This window comes from Melozone crissalis, unplaced genomic scaffold (assembly GCF_028551555.1).
Source record: "Melozone crissalis strain CALT ecotype California unplaced genomic scaffold, PUWL_Pcris_2 ptg000056l_1, whole genome shotgun sequence".
Taxonomy (NCBI): domain Eukaryota; kingdom Metazoa; phylum Chordata; class Aves; order Passeriformes; family Passerellidae; genus Melozone; species Melozone crissalis.
The window spans coordinates 3,434,259-3,460,584 of NW_026535834.1; the positions used below are offsets into that span (position 1 = coordinate 3,434,259).

General features: G+C 40.4%; 1 protein-coding gene across 1 annotated transcript in view; it reads right to left on the reverse strand.

The window, feature by feature from the left end:
• The window catches only part of BRF1 (BRF1 RNA polymerase III transcription initiation factor subunit), a 170,704-nt gene that overhangs the window by 20,749 nt on the left and 123,629 nt on the right, over window positions 1-26,326 (reverse strand). The window contains exons 13-15 of the mRNA XM_054286701.1: window positions 25,396-25,477; window positions 25,242-25,297; window positions 23,223-23,479 (exon numbers count right to left, since the gene is read on the reverse strand). Of these exons, the coding sequence (XP_054142676.1) occupies window positions 23,223-23,479; window positions 25,242-25,297; window positions 25,396-25,477 (395 nt within the window). The remainder of the gene's footprint in view (window positions 1-23,222; window positions 23,480-25,241; window positions 25,298-25,395; window positions 25,478-26,326) is intronic.

Consider the following 26,326-nt stretch of genomic DNA (forward strand, 5'->3'; position numbering starts at 1 on the left):
AGGGGCTGGAGTTGTCCTTCAGAATTGTGCTGTTCCATCTGAGAGGGAGTCACATAAATGCTGTGTAAGCTACACTCCTACCACAATTACTAAGATATGGGCTGTGAACAGTAAAAGAAGTTCAACTGACCATGAAATGTGCAAATAATACAATAAATAGATATTTATACACTGTCTTATTTATACAGATATCCTCCTTCCCATCCAAGCATTCATATTTTGTCACTGTATTGTGTCTAGTTTTTCAAACAATTTTGGACATACAACAGATTTTAGTACAACTCTAGTGACAATGTGTAAAATCTTAAACAAATTCTATCCATCTCAAGTAAATTCCTGCTTTTTCCTTTGTACTTAGCAGAGCTTGCTCCCCAACCCCGTGGTGAAATAATTGTATTGAACAGAGAAGACAGCAAATTCCCACTTGTAGTTCAAATCCCTCCAAATACTAACCTATGTTTGAAGATCAATAAAAAAAATGTACTTTCAGGTTAATCTTCTGCCTCTTTTTTTTTTTTTTTTTAATATTTTGAACTTCAACTCCTTGCAATAAAAAAATCACAGCAAAGAAACCAATACTCCTGCAGGACCTGAGCTACTTGAAGTGAAGTGCTGAGCAGCATTGTGAGGCTGGGTATGCACAGCCCCTTCCAGGCTTTGTGCTGCAAGCATCCTCTCCAAAGGCAAGGGGCTCCCTGCTGCACACAAAGACCAGGCTGTTTGGGCTGAAGTCACAACTTCAAAGACCAGCAGCACAGAATTTGCCAACTCGCTTGGCCATTCAAGCAAATGTCAACTGAAACAAAAGCACACCGAGGAAAAGTTGTTACCAAACGCCAGGCTGGGAAAATAATGCAAATTTGTATCAATGATCAACTTAGCTTTAACTGAGCCTAATGAGCAAGCTGTTTATGTTCTTTTTTTTTTTTTTTTCTCACCACCACACTCACTTTGCTCTCTAAAGGCATTTCTGAATGATCAGTTTCAGAAAAAAAAATTATTTAAAAAAACCAAAAACATTGACACCCTCCCCTGCTTTTTTAAGAAACTTCAATGCATTAAGTTTAGATGTCCTACATTCTGTACTTGGTCAAAATATGCAGCAAAAGCCTAAGAAGTGCTTGGTCCCAGAGAGACAACAGTCTGCACAGACTCACTGGTAACACACGGCCGCCTTTCAGCTGTTTAATCTCCATACACTGGATTTCCTTTATCAGCACCACAGCATCGCTCCGCTCTGCCTCAGTTTTTTGTGTCTGCAAAGTATCGTGAGAACATCAGTACTTGGCAAGCTAACACTTGGGCTTTTAGCATGACATCACAGATCTCTGGGTTACTTTGCTCCCTTGGTTTGTAAAACGTTACAGCAAATAAATAGTTGTATAAGAGCGGTTTTTTTTTTGTTGTGTGGGGTTTTTTTAAAATGCAATTTAAGTGCTGTATTGCAACATAAACACTTTTTACTGTGCATGTTTTTATAGAAAAAGTTTTACAGAGTAAACTGCTTTAAAGAAACTGAATCAGATTTAACACATGCACAATAGACTTACATTAGAAAATAATGTGGTAGCAATTTATGATCCTTTGGTGTGAATTTTCACAGTCATTCTTAGAGCAAGAATGTATAAGTTCAGAAGTGCTATGTTTTGCCTGGCCTCAATGGAGAAATTACAGTTCTAAGGTACTTGTTACCTCTGGGCTTCTGAGTATTAATAATTTATTTGAAAATCTTAATACAAGAGCACAAGAAAGCAGCCTAACCTCTTAAACAAAATGCATGTTTCTACCATAAACACATTTCACACAAGGGTGCTAAAACCAATTGCCAACACTGACAGAAGTTGATCAATCCAATACTGAATTCATTTACTGCCTCTACATCCTCCCACTGAATTCTGATGCCCATGCAAGGAGTCCTAACCTTCAGATTCCCCATCCATCTCACAGGATAAATGATAAATATGAAAAAATACACTTCAGACACGGCATACGAGTGCTGCGGTGTTTGCACCAAATGGCAGCACCACGCAGAGAGCCCGGGAGCAGATTTCTCCCATCTCCCAACAAAAGCAGTCTGGGGAGGTGCTGTCACTGCAGTGGGCTCCTGGCACACCAGCCCTGCTGGCAGCACAGGGAGTGTTTGTGTTTGGCAAATCCAACTGGAGCAGCTCCCCTCGCCTGCCATGCGCCGCTCCCTGCGACCCCAGCAACAGCTGCTGGTGTTTAATGCACTTCAGTTCACAAAATCCATGGGGTGTTCCAGCTCCCAGGAAGCTCAGGGCACAGGCTCTGGGATCACCAATCACTCTCCTGTAGACATCACCTGAGCAAATCCTCCAGGATGATGCAGGAGAGGCCAGGCTGATGCTGATGCCTGACCCACCAAACCCAGCTCTGCCCCCCTCCCACGTCCCAGTTTTCAGGAGAGGCGTCCATCAGACTCACCCCAGCAGCGTCTCAGACCCAACCAAACCCAGCTCTGCCCCGCTCCCATTTTCCAGTTTTCAGGAGAGGTCTCCATCAGACTCACCCCAGCACCAGCAACAGCATCTCAGACCCAACCAAACCCAACTGCCCCCAAATGCTGGTGTCCACCCTGGCCAGCAAGCAAGTCCAGGTGTGTGCCCTCTTACACAACCAGCATTTTTGCAGCCTGGATTTTGCTTTCCTTTCCCTCACACATTTCAACATCACGGTTCAGATGAGAAGATGTGAAAGCCCCTTACATATTTTTAAGGATAACAACACCCTGAGTAGGTATCTTTAGCAGCAAGAGCTAAAAAGTGAAGAGTCTACATGTCAAACTGCAACTCAGAGTTGGCTTTACTTCTGACATGAACAGCATGCAAGCCTCATATTTATTAAAAACAGATGAAACAAGTCCCAATTCTTTTTGAATAGCAAAACTACTGACGAGACCTGGTGGAGTTCAGCACAGTGGGAGGTTTAGTTGTCTATCACCACACGTTTAAACACTTGAGGTCTCTGCAATAAATGTTGAATTGAATTCACCATCAAAAGACAAAATCCATGTGCTATCTGCCAAAACCTTTAGCAGCCTAAACAGAAAATGTCACAATTGATTTCCAGGAAGGGTATAGAAATAAAAACCAACATTTTCTAGTCTTTAGGGGACAGATAGACAGACAGATAAACAGCATGACAGACAGATGAATTTATTGCTACAGGTAATTTTTTTATTCCTCCTAAGCAAAAATTAGGCTTCAAATGGATTTTTACAGCTAAACAGATTAAGGAAAAAAAACCCAACTAATTTTATAGTTAAATTCTCTGGTCTGTCACAACCATTGGCCTAGAGGTATAAAGCAAGCAGATTTTTTTTCTAAAACACTACTGTTTTATTTGCATTAAGGTTAAAGAGCTTCCTCTCTCCTTGACTGGTGTCAGATACAGTAAAATAAAACCATTTGAAAGGAGGAAAAAACCCAAAACCTGCCTGGAGAGAGTAAAAGTGCTGTTTTGGAAGCTCTTTTTCTCCATCTGCACTTCTCTGACAAAGTCATGAACTACCTTTGGGCTCACTTCACACCACAGAGCTGCTGCTGGGCTTTGTCTGCAGAGCCCTCCCAAACTCCATCCCCTTCACCCCCTGGCCAGGAGATGCATTGCTGGCCATGCAATTCCAGCAACTGGAATTCCCTCTTCTCTCTAAATTTAGCCTGGGTTTAAAACTCTGGATTTCAAGAGTGCAGTGAAATCCAGAGCAAAGGAAACACGAGCCAGTGTCTGTAAACTCTCAAGGTTGACTCCCAGCATTTGCTGAACTCAGGATGCTGCAGAGGCTGCTGAGCTGATAAGCAGTCTGCTCTGCTCACAGCCAGGCTCCCACGTTTGAGAGGACTGCGAAATAAGCAACTTCATCCACTGCTCTAAGGGAATTAATGCCAATATTAGAAAAACTCATTTGAATAATCAGGCTCTGCAAAATGCAGCCCTACTAAGCAGCAAGCTGGACCACTTTCAAAGCTGCCACATAACCTGTTTTCATACAACCCTTTCAACATGAAAATTGACCTGCACCCAGCATCAGATTTAAGTTTTCTCCTTCTGTTTGCTACACTAAAAAACCCAAACAAACAAACAAAAACCTTAAAAACAACTGCTCCTACTTGAAATGGTAAATCATCTGTGAGAAGGGCCACCAGAGTGGGGAAATAATTAGCTGATGATTTGTTTCTTTAGGACTAAACCCACTTTAACAGGGTCAACAGGAGCCACGGTGGACAGAGGTCAAGACAGCTCCACTTCACACCAGCACAGCCCAGGGCTGCAGGCAGGAGCTTTCAGCTGCCCCCATTCCAAAGAGCGTGTGACAGCCCCACTCATGCAGGAGAAACAAACCAGCCCTGGTGATTTACAAACTCCTTTCAAGATGTTTTCAAACCCTTTTGCACCTCTACTTGTGTGAGTAGCCAGAAAAAAAGGAACTTTTCAGGAGCTGACTTCAATGAAGGGAGATGAAACTGGCCCAGCCTGGCATCCCCATCCTCCCCTCTCACCCCTCAGTGGCTGGGACATGCAGCACACAGTGATGGCTCACCTCCAGCTACAGAGCATCCTTGGAAGTGAGTAAATGCTTCACCATCACCATTTATCTTTCTTCCAGTTCATGAGTGTACTAAGGAGAAATTCAGACCTCGTCTAATCAGATACAGCTCCAAAATGAGACAAAGATCTTAATTCACTTCAGTATTTTTGAACCTGTATTTTGACTACACTGTCTTCCAACACAGCACCCAACTTATCACCAGTGAGACTCCTGCTGTCTCACCAAAATCAGCCTTTTCCTCAGCTATATCCCAGCTCTATCATGCCACGTGCTGCTGTTTCCATCATCTACACCCCAAAAGCTTGCACACTTCCCTGTTCATGGGCTCCTCACTCCACACTCTGGATGGGGCTTCAGCATTTCCTCCAGATCAACACTACTATTTTCTCTCCTGCTGAAACCACATTAATGACTCCCATTCTCTCATCTGCAGAGGCAAATGGTTCTCCAAGACAGGCCTAATGCCTCCCTAATCTGTCACATGCTGTTCCTCCAACGAGTGGCCCAAATTGGTCTTTTTGTAGAGCCTCATATCTAATTTGCAGTCCACTATCTCTTTATCTTTTTCAGCCTTATGGCTTTTACAGTTTCTGCTCCCATGTCCCTCTGCATTTCAGATTGTATTTCTTTGGATGCATTAGCCTGGATGTTTTCCAAGATGCTCTTTTTTATTTCCTTCTCTCGGTTATATTTTTTTTTTCCTTAGCAGCACTACTTTGCACAGCCATTTTCAGTCGACTTTGCCGTATGACTCACTTTATTGTCTCCTGCAGATTTCATTAGTGCAGTTCTCCAAGTCATTATGGGGTAGGACTGAATTTCATGCATTGTTCAAGCTTTCCACAAAACATCTTCTTGCAAGTTAGCACCCTCCTTGCTGCTCACTTTGGCAGGTGTGGAACTGCTCCTCAAAAGGAAAGATTTTGGGCTAAGGGAATCTGCCTAAACACAGCAACTTTCCTGAAGCGCTAGGAGGGAAGTGCTAACAGAGGACCCGGGTGTGTTATCACCATTAGCTCCTGGAAGACTTTGGCTTTTCCCATGACCTGTTTTGTTAGGTATTTGAAGGTAACGCCTTGCCAGGAACAGATGGTGTTCAAGCAGACAACTGGCAAAGGATCCAGAAGAGTGCACGGAGATGGTGGTGTGTGAAAGTCTGGCCTGTTATCCAAAACAATGGCAGGAATACAACAGGAGCTGCCAAAAGGCATTGTTTTGGAAAGAAAATGTGGTAAGTAGGACAAAAAAACCCTGTAGGTGACGAAATTGAAGAAACTTTCTGATACAAGGATGGTGCCTTGGCTATTAGCTCAAATTTTGAATTTGTATCAAACAGTCTACAGATGGTTGGAAGTGAGTAATGCTTTGACACGTGCCTGCATAAAAGAATATGATAATGATCTTCCACAGATGTGATGGCACAATTAAAATAGCGGACAAGAGAAGCACTTTTTGAGAAACACTTAAAACCAAACAAATCTTAATGCTCCACCAAATGCCTTCAAGTGGCTGAATAAATTTCCTATCCATTTTTACTCCAATATTACCTTACTTCACACCAAAAAAAGGATAACACAGGAGACCTTCAAAAGAATTACACTATACATTATGTATGGGTTTCAGATAATTCCTGCTAACTCCAAAAACATTTCATTTTCAGAAATTGCATACTCCCCCAGCATAAACATTTCTAATGATGCAAAATAGAACCAGAAGGGATCCATCCTCTTTCTAATGCTAAATATTGCACAAGCAACTACCATCTTTGTAATCTTAATGCTGCATCAACACAATATCCAAAATAGAATACAAAATTGAGAATAAATTGTTAGGAGATTACTCTTCAAGAAAACTATTGCCAGTAAGCTCCTAATAAGACCTGTCACTTTGACCTTCACGCATCTTTTTAACACCTTCACTTGCTGCAATGTTTGTGTGAGTCTAAGTGCAATGAAGAGCCCATTTAGGGAGCAGTCCCTTGGGCATTATGCCTCAGCAAGCCACAACCTTGAAATACCCATGGAACCATTTAAAATATTTACAGCCCCCAAGGTCAAGCTCTGGAGTGCCTGGACAGAAATCTATCACACTCTGAGAAATGGAAACATTTCTGCCAAACCTCCCTCCCTGAAAAAAGCATGGTTAACAACAACATCAAAGAATTTTTTTAAGCAAACCCAGCAGATACAAGGAAACTCACATATTCTTCCTCATAACTCACCTCTCTGCGAAACACAGGTAACATTAATCTTTAGAATGCCCCCTATAAAGTTTAGAAGGAAGCAGTCCTAACCATAAGATTTCATGCCTTTATTTTGAATGGCTGTATTTCTGGGGAGCAGGGGATGCTGCAGGTGGGGAGGAGGGCCAGCATTACAACTCCAAGTGGCAAACACAGCAGCAGAAAAGCCCCATGAAGCTGTTTACCAAAGACTGCCCTGTTACTCTATTCCTCATCAGGGGGCAGTGGGGCAGAGCAGCTGCTGCATTTCAGGCTGATGTAACTCACTGAACTGCTGCAAAGCCTCCCTGAATGCCCCGAGGTGTCATCACCCCTTCATGCCAGCTCCATATTTCTCTCCTATCAGTGCATGCATCTACCATGTAATGGACACATAGGCAGCTCCACACTTTGCAATGTCACAATCCATTTAGAATTCACTTTTTGCCCCTCAAGCATCCCTCCCTGCACATAACCTGTAAATTATTTTGATTAGGCCATCTTAAGTACAGTCAAATGATTTTGATTATGATATGATGTTCTCATAATTGAGCAATTCAGGGAAAGTTCCAGTTTTATGGAGGCACCATTTTGAAAGAAGTTGTTCTCTCTGTTCCTCCCACTTAAACAGCAAGTTGATTTTTCTCATCCTAACCAACAACTGAAGGCTCCTGAAGAGCTACAAAGCCCACAAAATGATACTTGCATAACCATTAACTGGATGTTTGCTGCAATCAAGGCAATAATTAAAAGCCATTAAAAACAAGCCACAGGCTGACCTAGCATCAGTCTCAACCCTTTCAGGCAATGAGAACTGTCACTAGAAGTGACAACTTTCTGGCTCATCAGGACACTGGCAAAAAAAAGGCCCCAAGAAATCTCGTAATTTTTTTAATAAGATCCCAGTCTATCTCACAAGTGAGGTTTTCCACTGCCAGATGGTCGATAGGAATGCTAATGGAAAGAGTTGAAGCTGAAATAAATCTGCCACTTTTAATCAATCACAGACAACCGTGTCATCAATAAGGGACTCGTGTTATGACAAACTCCCTTTGGCTCTCTACAAGTGAAGTTGATAAAATGCATCACACCTATGCATTCATTACCTATACTGGGCAATTCTAACATAGATGTTTTTGAGGGTTAAAGGTTATTTTTGAGATTATTCTTCCCCTAGCAATGCGGTGACTTTGGATTCATCCTGAAAAAACAACAGTTACTATATGTTAGAAGATATTTAGATAGTAAATCAGTTGGGAAAAAAAACCTAAACAAAAACCAGCAAAACCAGACGCCACACCACCATAAGCTCAGAAAGTCCTATTAATTTATAGAATCATAAAACAATTTAGGTTGGAAGTGACCTTTAAGGCCATCTAGTCCAATCCCCAAAAATCAGCTACTACTTAAAAGAAATGCATTCCTTATTTCCAAGTCTTTGCCCACATAAACAGGGTGCACTCTCCACTGTTTAGAAAATATAATTATGCAAAATATAATAAAATATAATTATGAAAAGATAACTATACAACATCGTGACATTCCATCTATGTCACTTACACTCCACTCTAACCCCTCCAAACATCTGCTGACCACAAAAAACGATAAAGGCAGAAGTCACCAAGATAAACAAGTTCCTTTGCGAAAACTGGAAGCATGAAGAGGAGATTCAACAGAGTTCCCCCACCAAAGGGGAAGGAATCAACCCCATCCCACACAGCCACCAGCTGTGGAACTGGGGATCTTGCTTCAGGAAAGGAAGGGAATGACCAAGGGGAATAAGATGCCAACCAGCAGAAAATTAGACTTTGCTACTTCCATTGCTGACTGCTTGTTTTCCAGACATATTTTTAACAGAGACTTCCAGATTCAGCCTGAGTACGAATTGTGTCTTTTTGCTTTCACTGACAATTGTCCATCACTGTTTCAAAATGTCATTGCAAAACTAAGACTCTATGATTAGGTGAGGGAAATCTAATATTTTCCCAGATTAGAGGCAATGTGGGATTCAGTTGCTTGAAAGAAAAATAATAAATGACTGAAGTTACTATAGCACAGGAGCAAACAAGTCATTTCAAATCCATTTACAGAGACACAGGAAATTATAATTAGCCCAAACTTCATAACTTGTCTATCAGTACAGCAATAAATACATCACTAAAGATGCTTCTCCCTCCTCAACCAATTACAAACTCACAGTATCTAACAAACAAAGACCATAAGTCAACAGCAAAAAACTTCAAGGTGGGTTTGCAGCTCTCACTGGGAAAAACCAGGCTGACACAGACACTCCTTTGCCTTCCCTTCATCAGCCAACTGAGAGATGACATCTTTGCAATGATGAGCAGCAGAAATGAAGCAGTCACAGTTTGCTTGGGCTTCTTGTTTTTTTTTACATCCCCATCCAAGAGTAACTGTGCTGGACAGGATCGCTGGAACAGCATGGCCATCCTTCAATACAATTTTGAAGGAATATCGAACTGTGTCTGCACACAGAGCACACTGTGGATCCATTTTATGAAATAATGAATGCCAGGATGAGTATCCTGATATCTCCGAAATTTAAACCCAACAATTTTTATTCCAGTAATAATACTCTGAAAGATAATATGTTGGAGTTATTATAGACTCCTACAGCATCATAGATTAGTTTCACAGTATTGATTCTCAGGAGACCAAAATGGCAGATACGTGAATGTTCCCTACAGTTAAATCAGTGAGCTCCTTTCAGCATCTCTGAATTATTTTTCTCTATTTTTCTATTTATTTTTTTATGCCTTTGAAGTTCTAAGGGAAAGAAAAACACAGCTATTTTCTCCTCTTCATGTAAAATGAAAGGTTCTTTTTCTAGATTTTGAAAGAACTGCAGTCAAAAAAACCATGTTTAGGAGCCTGTTAGACAGAAAAATAATAAATCACATGGAGATACACTTGGTAAGAGCTGAAAAAAGATCATTAAAAACAAAGGTGATGCCCATCCTAAAATGTCTCAAAAAATAAGAAAGGAAAATATTTCCATCAATAGAATAGACAGCATCTACAGTTACTTAATTACCTGAAAGCTGCAGCATAAATTGGCAAAAATTCAGATGTTTTAAAGTAGATTGTTTCACCATTTTGTCCCAAAAGCATGCACAATGCCTGAGTACATCCATTCAGTCAAAGGGCTGCCTTGTAAGAGACAGAGCCTCACCATTTTGTGTGGTGCCTGTATACATAACAAAAAATCCCATATACATCCCAAAATACACATTGCTCAGGTGTGAGGGCATGAACCAAAGTCCACCAAGGTCAGTGAGACAAACTCCAGGCCGAGGTAAGTACAGAAAATCTTCAGGTGATCCATTAACAGAAGATTTGAGAGATTGGAATCACGAATCACTTACCTAAAGCATTCCTTATCTCATCTTAATGACATTTTAAAAGCAGCTACATCTAAATACCTCCTCAGAAATTCTCTTCAATATCAGTGCTTCTGCAGCTCCTGGCTTCGACCCTTTGGTTATGGTGGTAAATTGAGAGTGTTTAAATCATTTCAAATTTACCCTATTAAGTGAATTTAAACTGGAAGCTGGCCAGATATCTCTGGAGCAGTGATGTGGAGCAGAGTGCACAGGCAAGACGAGCTCTGCTGTTCAGAGTGCTTTAGGAAAAGATAAGTCCTCCAATAAAAGCCTGAAAATCTTCATCAACTTTGAAAATTCCTTGGAAGTAGAGCCTGAAATGGGTCACCTCTGCTCCACTGTGTCCCCCACAGCATATGCCAACACCCTGCCCAGCACCAGGCAACCACAGCACAAACACCAGCTCCTAAAACTGTGGTCTGTGGAGAGGTAGGGTATTAAAGGTCTTGATTACTGTGCTAGAAAAACCCTTAGCTATTTCATTTGCTTTAAAATGGGTTTTAAAATGAAATCAGCAGATACTGAAATTGAAAAGAGAGGGAAAGTAATTTAGACAAAAATGCATCTGTTCCTGTGGTTGGCCTCTTACAAGCACTCTGCAAAAGCCATCTGAAGTCTGGGCTTCCCTCAGTTGCAAATCCTATCAGCAAATGCTGAACCATAAACTTGAGTTTTCTAGTGCCTGGACTTCACCAAAAAGTTAATATAACGCTGTGCTTAATACCTGTGAGCTACTGAAGTAGTAACAAAATAATGAATATATACTATACTGCAAGCTCACTCAGTGCCTTGGATCTCAGGATTTCCTACTGCTTCATAATTTAAGACTTCCTTAAGCTTTAAGGAGTAATTTTAAACTGTGACCAAAGCTAACAGAAAACTACAGCCTAGTAATCATCGGATCTCAGAAACGTTGTCAGTTCTCCCCATGAGATAGAAATAAATGCATGAAACCTGCATTTTCCTCCAATGAGTATCTGAAATTTTTTTTCTGTAAAAGCTCTCTGTGTGTGTGTGTGTGTGTATAACTGCATGTGTAAAAATATATATATAATTTCTGTAAAAATCCAGACTCTGGGGATTACTATGTTGAAAGGCAAACTTTCAATGTGATGCAATTACATTCGTCTTCTCTGCTGCTGAACACAGGAGCTCTTTATCCACTCCTGGATAAAACACAGGAAGCACCTGAAAAACGTTGGCTCAATAAACGCAGCAAATCTTCCAAACAAGTTTGGGCAAACGCATCCCGGGTCGGGTTTCCCATCCATCCATCATGTCAGGAGCGTGGGTTGCTGTTCCAAGGATGGCCAGGCTGACCTGCAGCCAGGGCTGCATTGTTGGTGCCAGCGGGGGAAGGCTCCGGAGCAGGGCCAGGCTGCTGCTTCCTCAGAAATCCCTCCTGAGCACAATGGGACACAATGCTGGCCACGAATCCTTTTGATGTTTGCAGTTGTTCTAATCTCTTCAGGTTAGATTAAGAGAGAGGCAGCCGGGGTCGGCAAAGGTCAGCGAGATGAGGTTTATTTTTACAGAAACCTTTCCCTTCCATCCAAGATCTCTCGAGCTACTCAGTCATTTACTGAGTTATTTTGCATTACACAGAATTTATGTTAAGAATTTATGATTCCTTACAGCTTGCACACACCACACTTTACATTCGACTCAGTTCACTGGCTGCAAAAATGTCCAAACCTCAGTGGCTTTAAATCCTTAATTATCCCTTTTTCTTTGTCTTTCTGCCCTTCATGGCTTCCCCACCCTCCTTTTTGTTATTTTTTTAATAGAACAGAAACAACTGTTGTCATCTCATGCTCTAAGATTTGCTGAATTGGTACAGCATTAGGTTTATTTTCATGAAATCTATGACAAGGTCTCTCTGAGCCATACAAGATCAATGCACGAAATCCAGTTAAACCAAATGATTTCATTACCCCAATGCTTTGCTCTTGAAAAGGAACAAGAATGTTTCAAGAAATAACAGGAAAATGAAAATAAGAATGGATAGAAAGTATCTCTATTCCTACAGGGATTTATGGAAATTTAAGGTATATATACTCTGGAGTTTTCCCATGATGAGACTAAAGCTTTCTCAGCAAGCTTCTCTCTTGTACTTTTGGAGTATTTATGCTCTGACTTGAAAAATAAATTACATGTAATCTGATAGCAAGGCCCGATAATATTTTATATTCCAGACTTCCCAGGGGTCCAAATCACATTTGGACTAGACCAGGTTGTAGGCAAAGCAAGCTCTCAACTCACCACTGCCTTTAGACAGCTTTAGAGGTGGGGCAACAAATGAACATGTTGGCAAACAGCATTTTTTTGGCAGTGCCACATCACTGAGAGCCACTGATGATCCCAATCTCCTGGACAGTGTCCAGAGGTGGAGGAGAAAGCTCAGAAGGCACAGCCTGACATGAGAACACCCAGACAAAGCCCACAGCAGGCACCATCAGTGATAGGAGCAACCCAAGCTGCTCTCCCAGACATCTTGTTCCACAAACAATCCACACAAAGGAGCTCACTGTTCTGCTGCTCTGTTCCCACCATATTTCTCTGTAATATTTCAATAGGTATGAATAAAGTGCAAACATGTCTAAGACGTGCTGTATTTGCATATCAAATTTTAAGCCAATATTGCTTGCACACAGTTTATCTGGCAGGAAAAAGAACAAGCTTCTAAACCACCTCCAGTTAAGCAGCACCTTCAGGCACAGAATTAACCCTTCCATTGACTGACTAAGCCCAGACTGGATGGTCCCACTTGTGCCTCCAGGAACAGGTCAGCAAGTGACACTGCCTCGTAATAACCTGCTGCAATGTTTTAAACTACCCTGATTTCTGTCTTGCTTCTCTTCATCTAATAATTTGATTCATTGTTGACTTTCATCTCTGTTATTAATTCATCAGATGACTGATTGATTCAACTACAGCTTTAATCTGATGATTATCTCACTCAACTTCACCAACAGCTTTAGTTAGGATTCCAAATTATTTTGTTTCTTTACTGCTTCATGATAAAATCCAGACAGAAGTGTGCAAAGCCATTTTTCTCCTAAAACTACTATGTTACCCCTCTAGACAGGCAAAGATAACCTTACAAAATAAATACGCCAGCCACTTCATTCCACTTCCAAATCTGTATGCGTGTCCTTCATACTTCAGATTAAGTATCTTAAACCACTCAGATTAAATATGTTGATAACTTCTTAAAAGAACACTATGCTGTAACAGCATGTATTTCCTTCACATAAATATCACATCTAAAACCACTGCAGAATAAAGAGGTGACAGACTACTTAATAAATATCTGAATACTTCTATTCTGCATGTGGCCTGAGAGGGCTCTCAATGTCCAACATCTTTCAGTGCTCCAATTCAGCAGGAAGGTTACACTCAATTCTGAGTATAAATAAAGATTTAAAATCTATCACACCATGCCATGCTGTGGGCTGCTACAGCCTCACTGTACCCTTTAAATTGCCTGGGTTTTGACAGCTGTTGAGCCAAGCAATGCCTGGGAAGAGTGCTCAGGGCCAGAGGTTCTCCTCTGCAGATGGACAGCAGGTTCTGAGCTCCACACATGCTGTACTCTACTCTGTGTCTTCCCATTTGATCTCTGTGACAGCACATGTGTTCAGTTCATGGGCAAAACTCTGGAGGAGAGCAAAAGATCTGTAAGAAGTTGGTAGTTTCCCTCCACCATACTTTGTAGGTGACAAGGAAGGTATGAGAGAAGAGGAGATGAGCTGCCCCAGAGCAGGTCAGGAAGTGTCCTCAGATCTGAATAACCCAAACTCAGCAATGGCTTTGTTCAATCCATGGCCTTGCAGCACTGGAGGAAAGGGAAAATGCTGGGCAGAGATTTCTGACTCACAATAAATTGGAAATCCAACAACAGAAGAAAAAGTTAAGTTTGCTGCATATATCTTCCAAGACCACATGTAAAGTTATCTCAGAATGTTTCAAACTATATTTAGCAACAACTGCAGCCAAGGTAAAATTGAACTCAGCGAGTGCACCAGCAGCATCACTGGGTAATGGAACAGCACTTACAGAAATGACTGAGTTACAGCACACTGGCTGATTTAACACTAATTACGTGGATGCTGTTAAATATTACGTGAGCAAATAGTAATTCAAGTTTTGTAACAAACTGCTGCAACTTTCCAAGCCTTTGCCCTGCCGTGGTGAAAGAACTGCACTCCTAACCACAGAATGGCTGCCAGCCATCCCATCTGGAAATGGAACAAGAAGCTTCGTGTGACTGCTCCCCTGGCTTGGGTATTGGCCTTGGTAAAATAATTTATGCCACACTGCAGTGAGGGAAAGTTAATATTTTGTTTGGTTGGCTCCTTTTCCTTCAACATTTTGCAAATACTCACTGAAGACTCAACTTCACTGACACATCTAAAACACATCAGACATTCACTTCCCGTGGTTTAAACCGGAAAAATGAGCAGACACACACTGTAAAGATCAACAAGCAGACCCTGCTGGAAAAGGGGTCAAAGAAAAATCAATTCAGAAACGAATCATTTTCCACCCATGAAAAAAAAAAAAAGAAAAAAAGAAAAAATGAATCAGAAAAATCTACAGCCTGAGAACAAGCATTTCACAGTGCTGAAGCCCTCTCAGCCACAGGACATGCACCTCCAGGGTTTGATAACAAGACACATAACACTTCCAATTTTTTGTTTCTTCCCACTCTCCTCATCCCTGCACCACATATAACCACATAACTATTTTTGCTAACACGCTATAAAGTTCAAGTGACTGCACATACATATTTATATTGTCTCCCATTAGACCCACTGAGTGTAATTTGGAAGAAAAAAGCTCGCAGAGTCTTTTCTTATAACCAACCTGAAAATGAGAACATAGATAAACAAGGCACTCACAATCCAACTGTCACACAAAATTATCTTCTGGGCTCAAATTGCTCCTATTTGGTTTTAAAATGCAAGAAGAAATTATTTCAGACAGTCACCAAAAACTCCTCTGCATCTTTGTGCTGCCCAGCCACCCTCCCCTGGAATTCAACACAGGGATGACTTTCTTGAGTGGGAGGCAGAAAAGAAATATCCAATTTATATTAAGCAAACAAAAAGGCTGCTGTAAAAATAAGGAGACTTGACCTGGGTCTGGGCCACAAGGTCGAGCTGGATCAATGCCTTTTTAGTTCTAAATTGAAGGCATTCTAATAATTTGGGATAAATGGAACAGAGCACTGGATTTGGCAGATTCTTGTTATTCCTGAAACACTCACACAAGTTGAGATGTGTCCTCACCCAGTCTTGAAGGGTTTATATATGTATATTTCTCAAAGGTTCTCATAACTCCCAGTAAATGACAGCTCAGGAACACTCCCCTGCAGTCCCAGCAGACAATGCTCCCTTATCCTTATCCTTACACTAAACCACATTCTGACAGCATTAGAAGTCTGTACCATAAAATCTGAAAGCTCTTAATGAATGATGTACAACTAGGGATGGATGATTTGCAGCATCACTGAACTTAAATAAATTGGTACAGGTCACATCAAGGAGGCTTCTTTACATTATTTCCCCTACCACTAAGCTATTTTTTCTCCAACTGTATTTTACAGAATGAGGATATGGGTGGGTTAATTGCCATACTGAAATTCTGGCACTTCATTCCAGTATTCAGAAACTAATGAGCCCCAAACTGGGATTTTTTAACAAGAATACTCATTTTACTAATATAACAGGCTAGAAAATATTTTAAAAGTTGATTTCGCTTGACTCACTGGCAGAAGAGGCATGAAAGGGGAAATGATTCACCTCCTACAGAAGGAAGGAAAGAACTAAGGGATGAAGGAATCAGTTTTTTTGCTAACCTCACCCTAAGAAACATGACAAAAAGTTCGGAGATGCTGGAATGAGCAGGGAATGACTGTCAGCAGCTGCTCCTGCAGCAGGCTGGGGACACAAGCCATGCCAGGCAATGGCCGGGTGGGAGCTCCCTTCCCAGTGATGCACTATCCATACATGTTTCAGAGTTTATTGCAGCTGTATTTTGAGAGGTACTGAGCCTGACAGATGTGAAATAAAAATGCTATTGTATTGGGGGAATAAGGGAATTGATCCTCAAAACAGCCTGAATAATAAGAATAAACATCAATTCCTGAAAAACACCTGACAAACAGCTTCTGTAAGGAAAGGTCTGGGGAGAGTTGGGGAGGGGGCTGCTTTGTTGAAGCATTTTTTGGTTTTGTTTTAGGAATTTTTTTAAAGAAAAAATATTCTTTCCCCATCTTTCAGTCCTGGCTCAGTGCCAAGAAAGTGAGTTTCAGGGTAAATAACAATCTGCTGCATTGCTGCCTGGACCCCAAGCTGGCTCCTGCCTCCCAGTCCCTCAGTGGCATTTGCTCAGCTCTGCATCCTCTCAGACAATGGTGTCACATGCAGAAAATGGTGCCTTTTTCCTCCTGTGTCCTCACTTACTGAAGAGGGAAAGACTGCTGGTCATCAGTTCACACACTGAAACCACACACTCTCCTTTAAAACATGTTGGGTCAGATCTGTTCCTCTCCCATTCCTTTATCTCTTTATTACAAAAGGCTGCTTAGCTCACAGCACAGCAGTAACCTGCAGCATCAGCCAGGTTACAACACTACAGGCTCGAGCAGATCCACTCCTCAAATCAGCTGTGAACAAGCAAACTCCAGTGTCAGCTCCTCTCAAGGTCACTCAGGAGGCTCTCCCCCAAAGAGCTGACTGTAATAAGGAGATGCATGACTTAAAAGGCAGAACCTTGGAAGCCTTGAACTCATTTTTTTTTCCCTTGGATTAGTTTTTTTGTAAATAAAATACTAAACATAATCGGTATAAGCTTGCCCCTCTAAAAGTTACAAGATTGGAAAATACTGGTAGGATTTATTTAAAGTGGAGGTACTTATCAAATGTCACCGTTTTCCTGTTCAAAATGAGTAATCATTTTGATTAACCTTTGATTTAAATGATTATATACCACAGCAAAGCAGAAACACACATGAAAATACACTCCAAAGAAACTCTCAAAGTGCAGATCACATAAGAAAACAGTTATGTCCAAGTGGTTAAGAGAATTTATTCACCATGTACACAATATTCAACCCAAAAGCTGACTCCACACACTCCCACCATGTGTACCCAGGAATCACAGTGCAGCCAGAATCCTGCAGCCAGCATGAGACTGCTTCCATACAAAACACTAAATAATATCAAATAACAACTAAGCTATAGAATAAACTCCTAACTACCATCTCAGCAAGGAATCACAGTATCTTTTGCAAGGAATTTTATTCCAGGTGGGAAATCAGTGTTGCCCCTTTAGTCACATAGAAAAAGAAGGTCTAAAGTAGCACAAGAAAATAAATAAAATCTTATATCTCACTTTGAGTAAATACACATGAATTCCAAACCCTGTAACAGAATTCCAAGCAGAGAGAGAAAAATATGATATCAAAAGCAAATTAGACAAAGGGTCGAAGGCAATCCTGAAAAATAAAAATATATGGTAGAAAATTAGAGTATACTAAGATCTAATCTGAAAGGACCCATTTGTAGAGAGAATGATCACCAAAGCCAGCACGGAAAAGACTCTCAAAAGCTTCATATTCACCAAACATAGGATCGGTCCCTCTGCAGGAGCTTTGCTTCATCACCAATTGCCAACCTGTAAGGACTGGTTGCAGACACCAGACTCCACTGCACTACTTGCAGACAAGGAACTTATAAAATACCCATTCCCAAATTTTTAAATTATTACTGCAATGTCATTTTTCTTAACAAAGAAGGTTCTGAATCAACAACTCTTATTGATGCAGTGAATCAAAAGAGCTCTAACTTTTGTAATCACCTGGTTTAACTAATATAAAGGTTTTAAGATGCTCAGGAATCCCTTAGATTATTCAAGCAGAGCATTGTTTCATGCTGGTTTGGACTGGCCTCAGTTATTTGGGAAACATGAGCTGATGCTCCTCCCCTCCACAAATACCAGTCTCATAACGTAGAACTAAAAATACTGTACATGGAAAAACCCATTTCCTTTGGTTTTATAAAAATCAGTGACAAGCCATGGTCAATGGAGAATGAGCATTGATAGAATCATGGAATCACAGAGCAGTTTGGCTTGGAAGGGACTTTCAGAGGTCACCATGTCCAGCCCAAGGGACAGCTTTCACTATCCCAGGTTGTTCAGAGCCCCATCCAACCTGGCATTGAGCACCTCCAGGGATGGGGCAGCCACAGCTGCTCTGGGCAAAATTCACACTTTTAGCTGAGTTTGGAGCACCCAGCCTCACAGAGCAAAACCCCCATCCTGGACACCAAAAAGGGACAACTAAACACAAGGGTGGAGGCTGGGGGAGGCAGCTGAGGGCCTCTCATTGTATCCCCAGGCTCCCTGGCAGTGTGGCTCCTTGCAGGCTCCTCCAAAGCATCAAAATTAGGCTTCTGCCCATATTTTACCCTCCAGGGAAATATGATTCCAATTAGAGACAAGAAAGCACCACGCAATTTATCAGGGTAAACAAGATGTCGCATGCAAGGCTGCAGAAAAGCGTCTCATACATTCTCCCTAATAAAGAAGATTTTTCTGGAGTTGTGACACCCATTGAAAACCTAACAAAAATTTAGCTGGAGCTAAAAATTTAACTAGAGCAGGAACCTGAGCAGCAGAACAGGTCCCTGGTACTGAAAGGGCACAATTCCCAACACCCAAATCCCATGGCTCTAAAGCACAGGTGGAGCCGTGCACCAAGCTGTACTGGCAATATGGACAGTCAGCAAATACCAGTGAGACTGAGGAGACAATCTGGAGGTGAATTTTCAAATCTAATCAGATCTGAGATCACTACCAAGGGTTTTTGTCATACTCACAGCAGGCATGATTTGGTTTGCTATTATATATTCATATGGTTCCATTCAGAACAACCTTGTTTCATTACAACAGGTTCCACTGTGCTTCACAGTCCTGCTTCATTTCTTCCAAGGCAAATTCTTCAGGAGATTAACCTGACACATTTACTCCCCTGATAATGGATCCTGTCTTTTCTGATATCATTACCAATTTCAAGCACATAGCAAGGAATAGGCATAAAATTTTTTAAAAGTAGTGACTTGAAAGCTTCCTTGTTTCCACATTTTCTTGGTACAACACATTTCACTTTACATGTAATGTTGTAAAATTCAGCTCAAGTAAATATAAAATAAATTATTAAGCTTCTAACCAAATACTTTCAGTCCTAAAACCATTTTTATTGAACTTGAAGTGCTCCAGTGCACAGCACAGCTCTAACTAGAGTTCAGATTTTAAGGAGCTTGAAGCTGCAATTGTTCTTTTCTTGGAGTTCAACATATTATTCTTATGTTTCATATGCACAGAAAACATTAGCGAAGATAAATTGTGCAACTAGTAATTGAAATTAGAGTTGCAACATCTATTATGGTAACATCCACTGTGCCACATCTTCAACACTGGGAATGAAAAGGATTTTGCATATGAAGCACCAGTCGTGATACTCACTGGAACAAAAATGCAATAAGAAACTGAATAAAATAAACTTATACAATAAAAAGTTCCCTAAAATTACTTACATTGTCATTACTAGTCCTCTACCATCTTGACAGATAAATTAAGTAAACCCCCAGTACAATTCTGGGAGATGTGACTGAGGAAAGCCAGGCTTTTTCTAAAGCTTGAGAAGTTCACAGTAAAGAAACCTGTTCAAAGCATCAGTTTCCTTCTGAAAATACAGATGTATATAATATCTGCCCACCTAACAAGGGGAAACCTGCATGATCTTTGGAAGAATTCTTTGAACCACCTTCCTACCAAAATTGCAGAATTTACCAAACATTTCTGAGATTTCAAAACTAGGATCTTGATAAAATAAGACGTAGATGAAACTATATTGTCTTTGAAATCCAAGTAACCATTAAGTGATTATAGTATCAACAAAGCTCTAATAAAAGGGCCACCAACTGAAAGACCATCCACTTCAAGCATATTCCTGGGACCTGCTTAGCATTTCAGCTCTTTATGAATTTCTTCCAAATCAACAACTTTTTACAAGACTGTAAAATTTGCCTATCATTATCACATCAGGAAACAAAAGCTTTTCTGTATTTTAAACTGATTATCACAGTAACTGCTACGTTATGTGATATTAAAAAAAAAGAAAAAAACACAAAACACAGAGACATTGCACCCTGTCTGGTTGGGGTACCCATTCTTTGGGGATAATCTAAAGTCCCTGTATGGAAATAAGAGCACAGACTATTTTAGAGCAAGAAGCAATTAGAAAGATGGAAATTAATATCAACTTCCTATTTCCAGAGTGATTCAGACTGTATAAGAAGATGAATTTTAAGATACATTACAAACTTGGCTACATCATCTGTCCAAATCTGGTGTGGTAAGTGAAATGACTTAAAAGGAAAGCAAGAAAGATATTTTTATATATATATATAAATTTCCATTTTTATACCATTACAGGAGCACTGCTTTAATCACCAAGAATGAGGATTCGTTTCCCATCCTGTAACTTGGTACTGCCTGTTCTGGCATCTTTTAATTGGGATCAGGACTAAAGAAATAGCTCTTTAAAATCTGATTTCAACTGCAATGAACTAAAGGACTGGATCAAAGCCTGGTTATCCACAGTGATATTGCAGTCAGATGCAGCTTACTAAATATTTAAAATACATAAAGATAAATATGCAGGCCTGTAAATCACTACAAACCAAAACAAGAGATGATCTTTAAGGTCCCTTCCAACCCAAACCATATGATCCTATTTCTGCAAATGTCTCCTGGAAAAAGACAGATTATCTGCTTCATTCATTTTCTAATGAGCAATGTTCAGGAGTTTTATTATTATTAATTGCATATAAATTATCATGATTTTTGTGTCCCTGGGAAAGTATTTAGCCATTCACCTCTCAAAGGAACAGTGCTGAACAAAGGCAATGAATGCAAGGCATATAAGAACAATGCAGAACACAGAAATTTATGCATGCCATTTAAAAGGCATGGCATTTTAAAAAATCAAAAGTATGTCATAAATCTTTAATTATAAGGAAAAAAAATCTAACTAATGTTTGTCAAGTCCTTGATAATGTTTAAGCAAGAGCACTGCCTACTTCAGGAGTGCAAAATCTTCTTAGCTCACTTATCTGCATGTATCCTCAACCTCCTCTGAAGTGTTCTGCTGCAAAATTCATTGTATCTGAGATCTGCTAATCATCATCAGGAAACTCTGTTATGCATCTTAAGGATGTACTTTAGGCTCTCAAGAGGAAAAATAAATACATTTTATTAGCTGCTTTTGGAAAATACTGATTTGTATTTATTTAGAAACCTTTTCAAGTTGCACCACTGTTAAATTAAATATTTATGGCATGATTTTCCAAAGGGTTTAACACCTGTTAAGAGTTTTACATGCTGAATTCAACAGGAGTTCCAAGGGCTCAACATTTCTGCAAATCTCAGCAGTGACAAGGCTGGGATGCGGCAAAGCAGCTTCAGCTTGGATGTCACTGCTGACCTCTACAATGCAACCAGGATCCTGCCAGCCCCTACCTCCCACCCAGCAATGCATTTCAGACAACTGAATTGGTCCTACTTTACTGGAAATACCAGAAATATGACTCATTAATACCTGTTAACTGCAAATAAAGCACAAGCTAAATGCTGTTAAATTAATCCTCAATGCATCTGCCCCATCCTTTACCAGTGTAAAATTTACGTGCAACTTACAGGGGAGCCTAAAATCCCCAGTGAGTCAACAGCTGGAAAGCAAAGCTTTTGATACTGAGAATGAGAAGTTGAATGAAGATGAAGCCAAAAATACAGAGTAAAGAAGAAAAGATGTCTGGTATACTGTAAAAATCTGCATCTGGTGACAGTGGGGCCAGTGACTTTGGCATTTGGCTTCTCAGCCCAAACTGAAGCCTGTGCCTCTGGCCTCAGTGTCAAATGAAGTTAAAATAAGGGTTTTGCCATCCTTATTTTCCTCAGCTTCTGAGAGATTTGCACTTAGTATCCTTCCCAGCATCATGGTTTCAGGCACCCCATGTATCCTGTTCTTTCACAAACAGATGTTTTCTCACACCTTGTAGGTGGCTGCTCTCCTGCCCTCCCAGGTCCCTTACCCAGCTTCAACACATGCCTAAATCTGAACAACTGTGCAGAGACAACATTTTATATTTCAAAATTAAATACTGAGATTTCCTTGTGGCGTTTGGTCTATAATCCTGGCAGTAAATAAATAGGCAATAAAGAAATAAATAACATCTAAGTAAGAAATTACTATACGTCAAAATTATTCAAATGATGATCCAACGTGACTTCATAAACCCCAGACAGATAAAATAGTTGAATATTGCAGACTTGACACATCAATCTCCTTATACATTTTACTGCACACTACAAATCTGCCCAGCAAGTTGAGCATTTCTCTCATTAAAACAGGGGCTTTCATCACACTATAAAACATTTTCAAATGCAGACCAGAAAACCGACAAGTATATTTACTGTAAAGCTTTGTTTTTGTGTCACCAATTAACAACAAAAGTTTGGAATAAAACTAAAATAAAAGCTAATCAAAGCAGCTAGCTGTCAAAACAGATGGGAACTATAGTTTTCAAATCAAGCAAAAAGGAAAAGCTTTCGAACATTTAGTGTCACGTCAGCTCACACACAGAACTTAAAGGAAGGACAGCAAATGTCAGGATTTTATGAAAAAAAGGTGTCCCTGACTGATAGATTCACATTTATGAATTTCCATTGATTTTGTGGCTTTTTTGGCTTTGGGATGATTAACCCACACCAAAGCAAAGCTCTGAAATGTGAACTATAAATAAGGTGCTGCCATGACAGTGCAGGCAAAATAAATAAAAACAGAGCCTCGACATTATTTTAGCCTCAAACAAATGTTTCAGTCCCTACATTGTCTGGCTCAGAAAGATACATAGACAGTCTCACAGACAGAGATATAAATGAACAATTGCAGTACCTTTTTCCCACACTGTTTACAGGGTTGGCTATATTCCTACTGGCAATAGATTTTCTTCTTGACAGCTTCTTGGTGTTGGTGCTGTCATCAGTGCTGTCATCCTCTTTCTTTGGTGTGTTACTTCCTTTGCTGTTCAGGTCCCTTAGCACATTATAATTAATTTTACTCGAGATTTTCTTCTGTTCTAACATCTTTTCAATTGCCTCTCCTGCTGTGCTGGCTTGAATTGGCTCCCGCTTCTTTGCAGATTTCTTTGGCTTAATTAAAATATAAAATTAGTGATGTAGGTACAAACAAAGTTTCCACGAAGCAGAGGGGCAAGCTGGAGTGCAGCAGTCCTGGCTCAGGTGCTGCTGATGTGGGGGATGCAGGTGATGTGCCTAGGCTAAGCCTCTCCTGCCACTCAATGGGATCAAAGGGTCTCTTTTCTCCAAGAGATGAATGTTTGCTTTTTTGCCAAATGCCCAGAGAGTTTATTAGAAATTCTTTACTTAATAGAGAGAAAGAAGAAGGATGGGCCATTTTTCATGTATGAAAATAAAAAAGAAAGGGGGAGTGAGCTCCTGTTACAGGAATAGGGACCTCACAGCACGGAAATAAAGAACCTCCCCTGCTAAAACTGCCTTTAAAGTGAGAGTGGAGCTGGGTCACAACTCCCAGAGCACTGACAGCACCACGGAACCGCGGCCGTGTTTCACACCAAATCTGAAGGCAGTGTGGGAAAGGCTCTGCCCAACTCCTCCTCCTCGCTGCCAAGGGCCCAGAGCAGGAGCAGCAGCCTTCCCAAGGATGGGATGCCATGGGACAGGGAGCAGGAGGCTGCAGGCACGGGAGCTCTGTCACCTGCAGCTGCCTCTCCCAGCTGATGCTGCGCAGAGCCAGGCAAGCAGGAATGACACCAGACAACTTTTCCATGCATGGGTAGGTAGGAAAAAGAAAACAACCCAGAACCTCTGTTTCTCATTTGGCATTTTCCTATTCAAAGGAAGGTTTTAACACCAAGCTCTGCAGGAGATTTATTTTTTAATGGATAATAGCCCCTCTGTTTACCTACATGGGTCAAGTGCTACCTTGAAATTGGAAAGCACCATATTAATCAAGTTCTACTCAAGCTGTCAGAAACAATAAAAGGTTAGAGAAAAACTCCTGTGTTGTCCGAACAAAAAAGTGGGTGTTTGGGCTACTTGGCAGTGCCAAGGAGTTATACAATTTTGAAAATTGCTGGTAGACTGCCATGTCTGTATAAATGCAGGATGAATGAGAAACTCTGAAGTCTAAAACAGTGTTTCATTGTCTGGTTTTGTTTTTATTGTTGAAATACCTAGGGGAAGCAGGAAACTCTGCCTTTCACACTAGGCAGAAAAAAAGATAGAGGATATACAAGCTAAAAACTAACATGGGTTTAGCTGCATGTGGAAGATTGGAGTTGTCACTTGCTCAATTACACAAAATACTAATGCTGTAAATCGTGAATATACGGCCAATTAGGCTGCTTTAAACTGCTAAACATGGAGACAGGACATGCCATTTGTTAACATAACCGTTGCATTCTTTATGAAAGGTAGAACAAAATACCCCTTCAAGTGACTGTAACAAGGATCTGTTCAGTGCTTCATAAAGAAATCATTATTGTAAGAGCAAGGAAAGCCACTGAAGTTATGGCAAGTACAAACAAATTCCCCATGCACACGTTAAAAAAAAAAATCAGACGTCTTAAAACCTGTATTTTAATAAGCAAGCAATTAGAAGAGCAATCATAAATGCAAAGAGCTGGCTCTGACTTTGACATGCTCAGAATTTTCTCATAATAGCAATTTAAAACAAAAGTTTGGGCAAGAAAGTGTTTTACTCACCACCTAAAAAAATACAGCCTTGCAATTCAGTAACAGCTAGATGCACTGTAGCTTTTGCTCCTTTAGTGGAGACCTGTACCACTATGCCCATGCATCTACATGGAGCTGATCAGCAGATATTTCCAAGACATTTTCAAACAGACACAATTAACACATAATTTAATACCTTGTGTTCCTTATAAATCCCAAGTTCTTTCTCTTTTGCTATTCTTGCTTCCTTTTCTGAAAAATGACAAAAGGGTAACCAGAATGAAAATGACACAAGGCTGCATATTTCAGCAACACCAGCCAAAAGGCAAATTTCAGTCCTACATATTTACCTTTTTGTTCCTTCAAATAATCTGCATTTTCTTTCATCCATAGCTCTGCTTTTATCTGAGCTTCAGCTTCATTAAGTATATACTAAAAAAGAAAACAAATTTATCTACTTTCAGAAATCAAACTGAAAATCACAGAAAAAAACTGTACTGAAAAACACTGGCAAAATCACTCCATGTCCCATTTTTAAAAATACATTAAAAGAAAACATGAGTGATATCAGACAATCAGAGAACATTTCTAGTAGCATCTGAAGCTGGCACAAGCAACAACCTGTTTTCAAAAAACAGTGCTTGGTTTCCAAACTATGATGAAGTGACCAAAAACCACCCAGGACTCATTATACACGGTCTGTTAATTAAACAAAAATGATCCTGGGTTTATGATCTCTTTCAGATGATACAAGAGGTTATCATGACAACGTGGTTGTCTGCAAGTAATTCTGTGTGTTGATGGTGGTCTGTAATTCAAAACAGGACGGGAACCATTGCCCTGTGCGACCAAAACAAAAACATGTGTCTTCTGGGTAGGTTTCTGTGAAGCTTTACACTGAGATTATTAATTCAATGGCCACATCTGGGTGAAGGGAACCAGCTCAGACTGCTGGAGATTTCAGACAGCTGGGCTCAGTAACACATGTAGAGGTTTTGCAGTTAACTCCACCCAGTCTCCGTAACATCTTTAGTGGGAATGGAGCTGTAAAATACATCCAGGACTATCCAGATGAATCACAGAAATAAATAGACAGATAGGTAGCAATTACTTAATTGTAGATGACCTAAATGTAAAAATTAACCCAGTATTTAGCACAATTAACAATCAAACAGAAGTTCTCTACACTTGATGCTGTTTGGGAGTGAAGAACAGAAGAACGAAGAAGACAAATGAGGTAATCCATCACGAACAAGACACTTCAGATTTAAGCAGTGCACC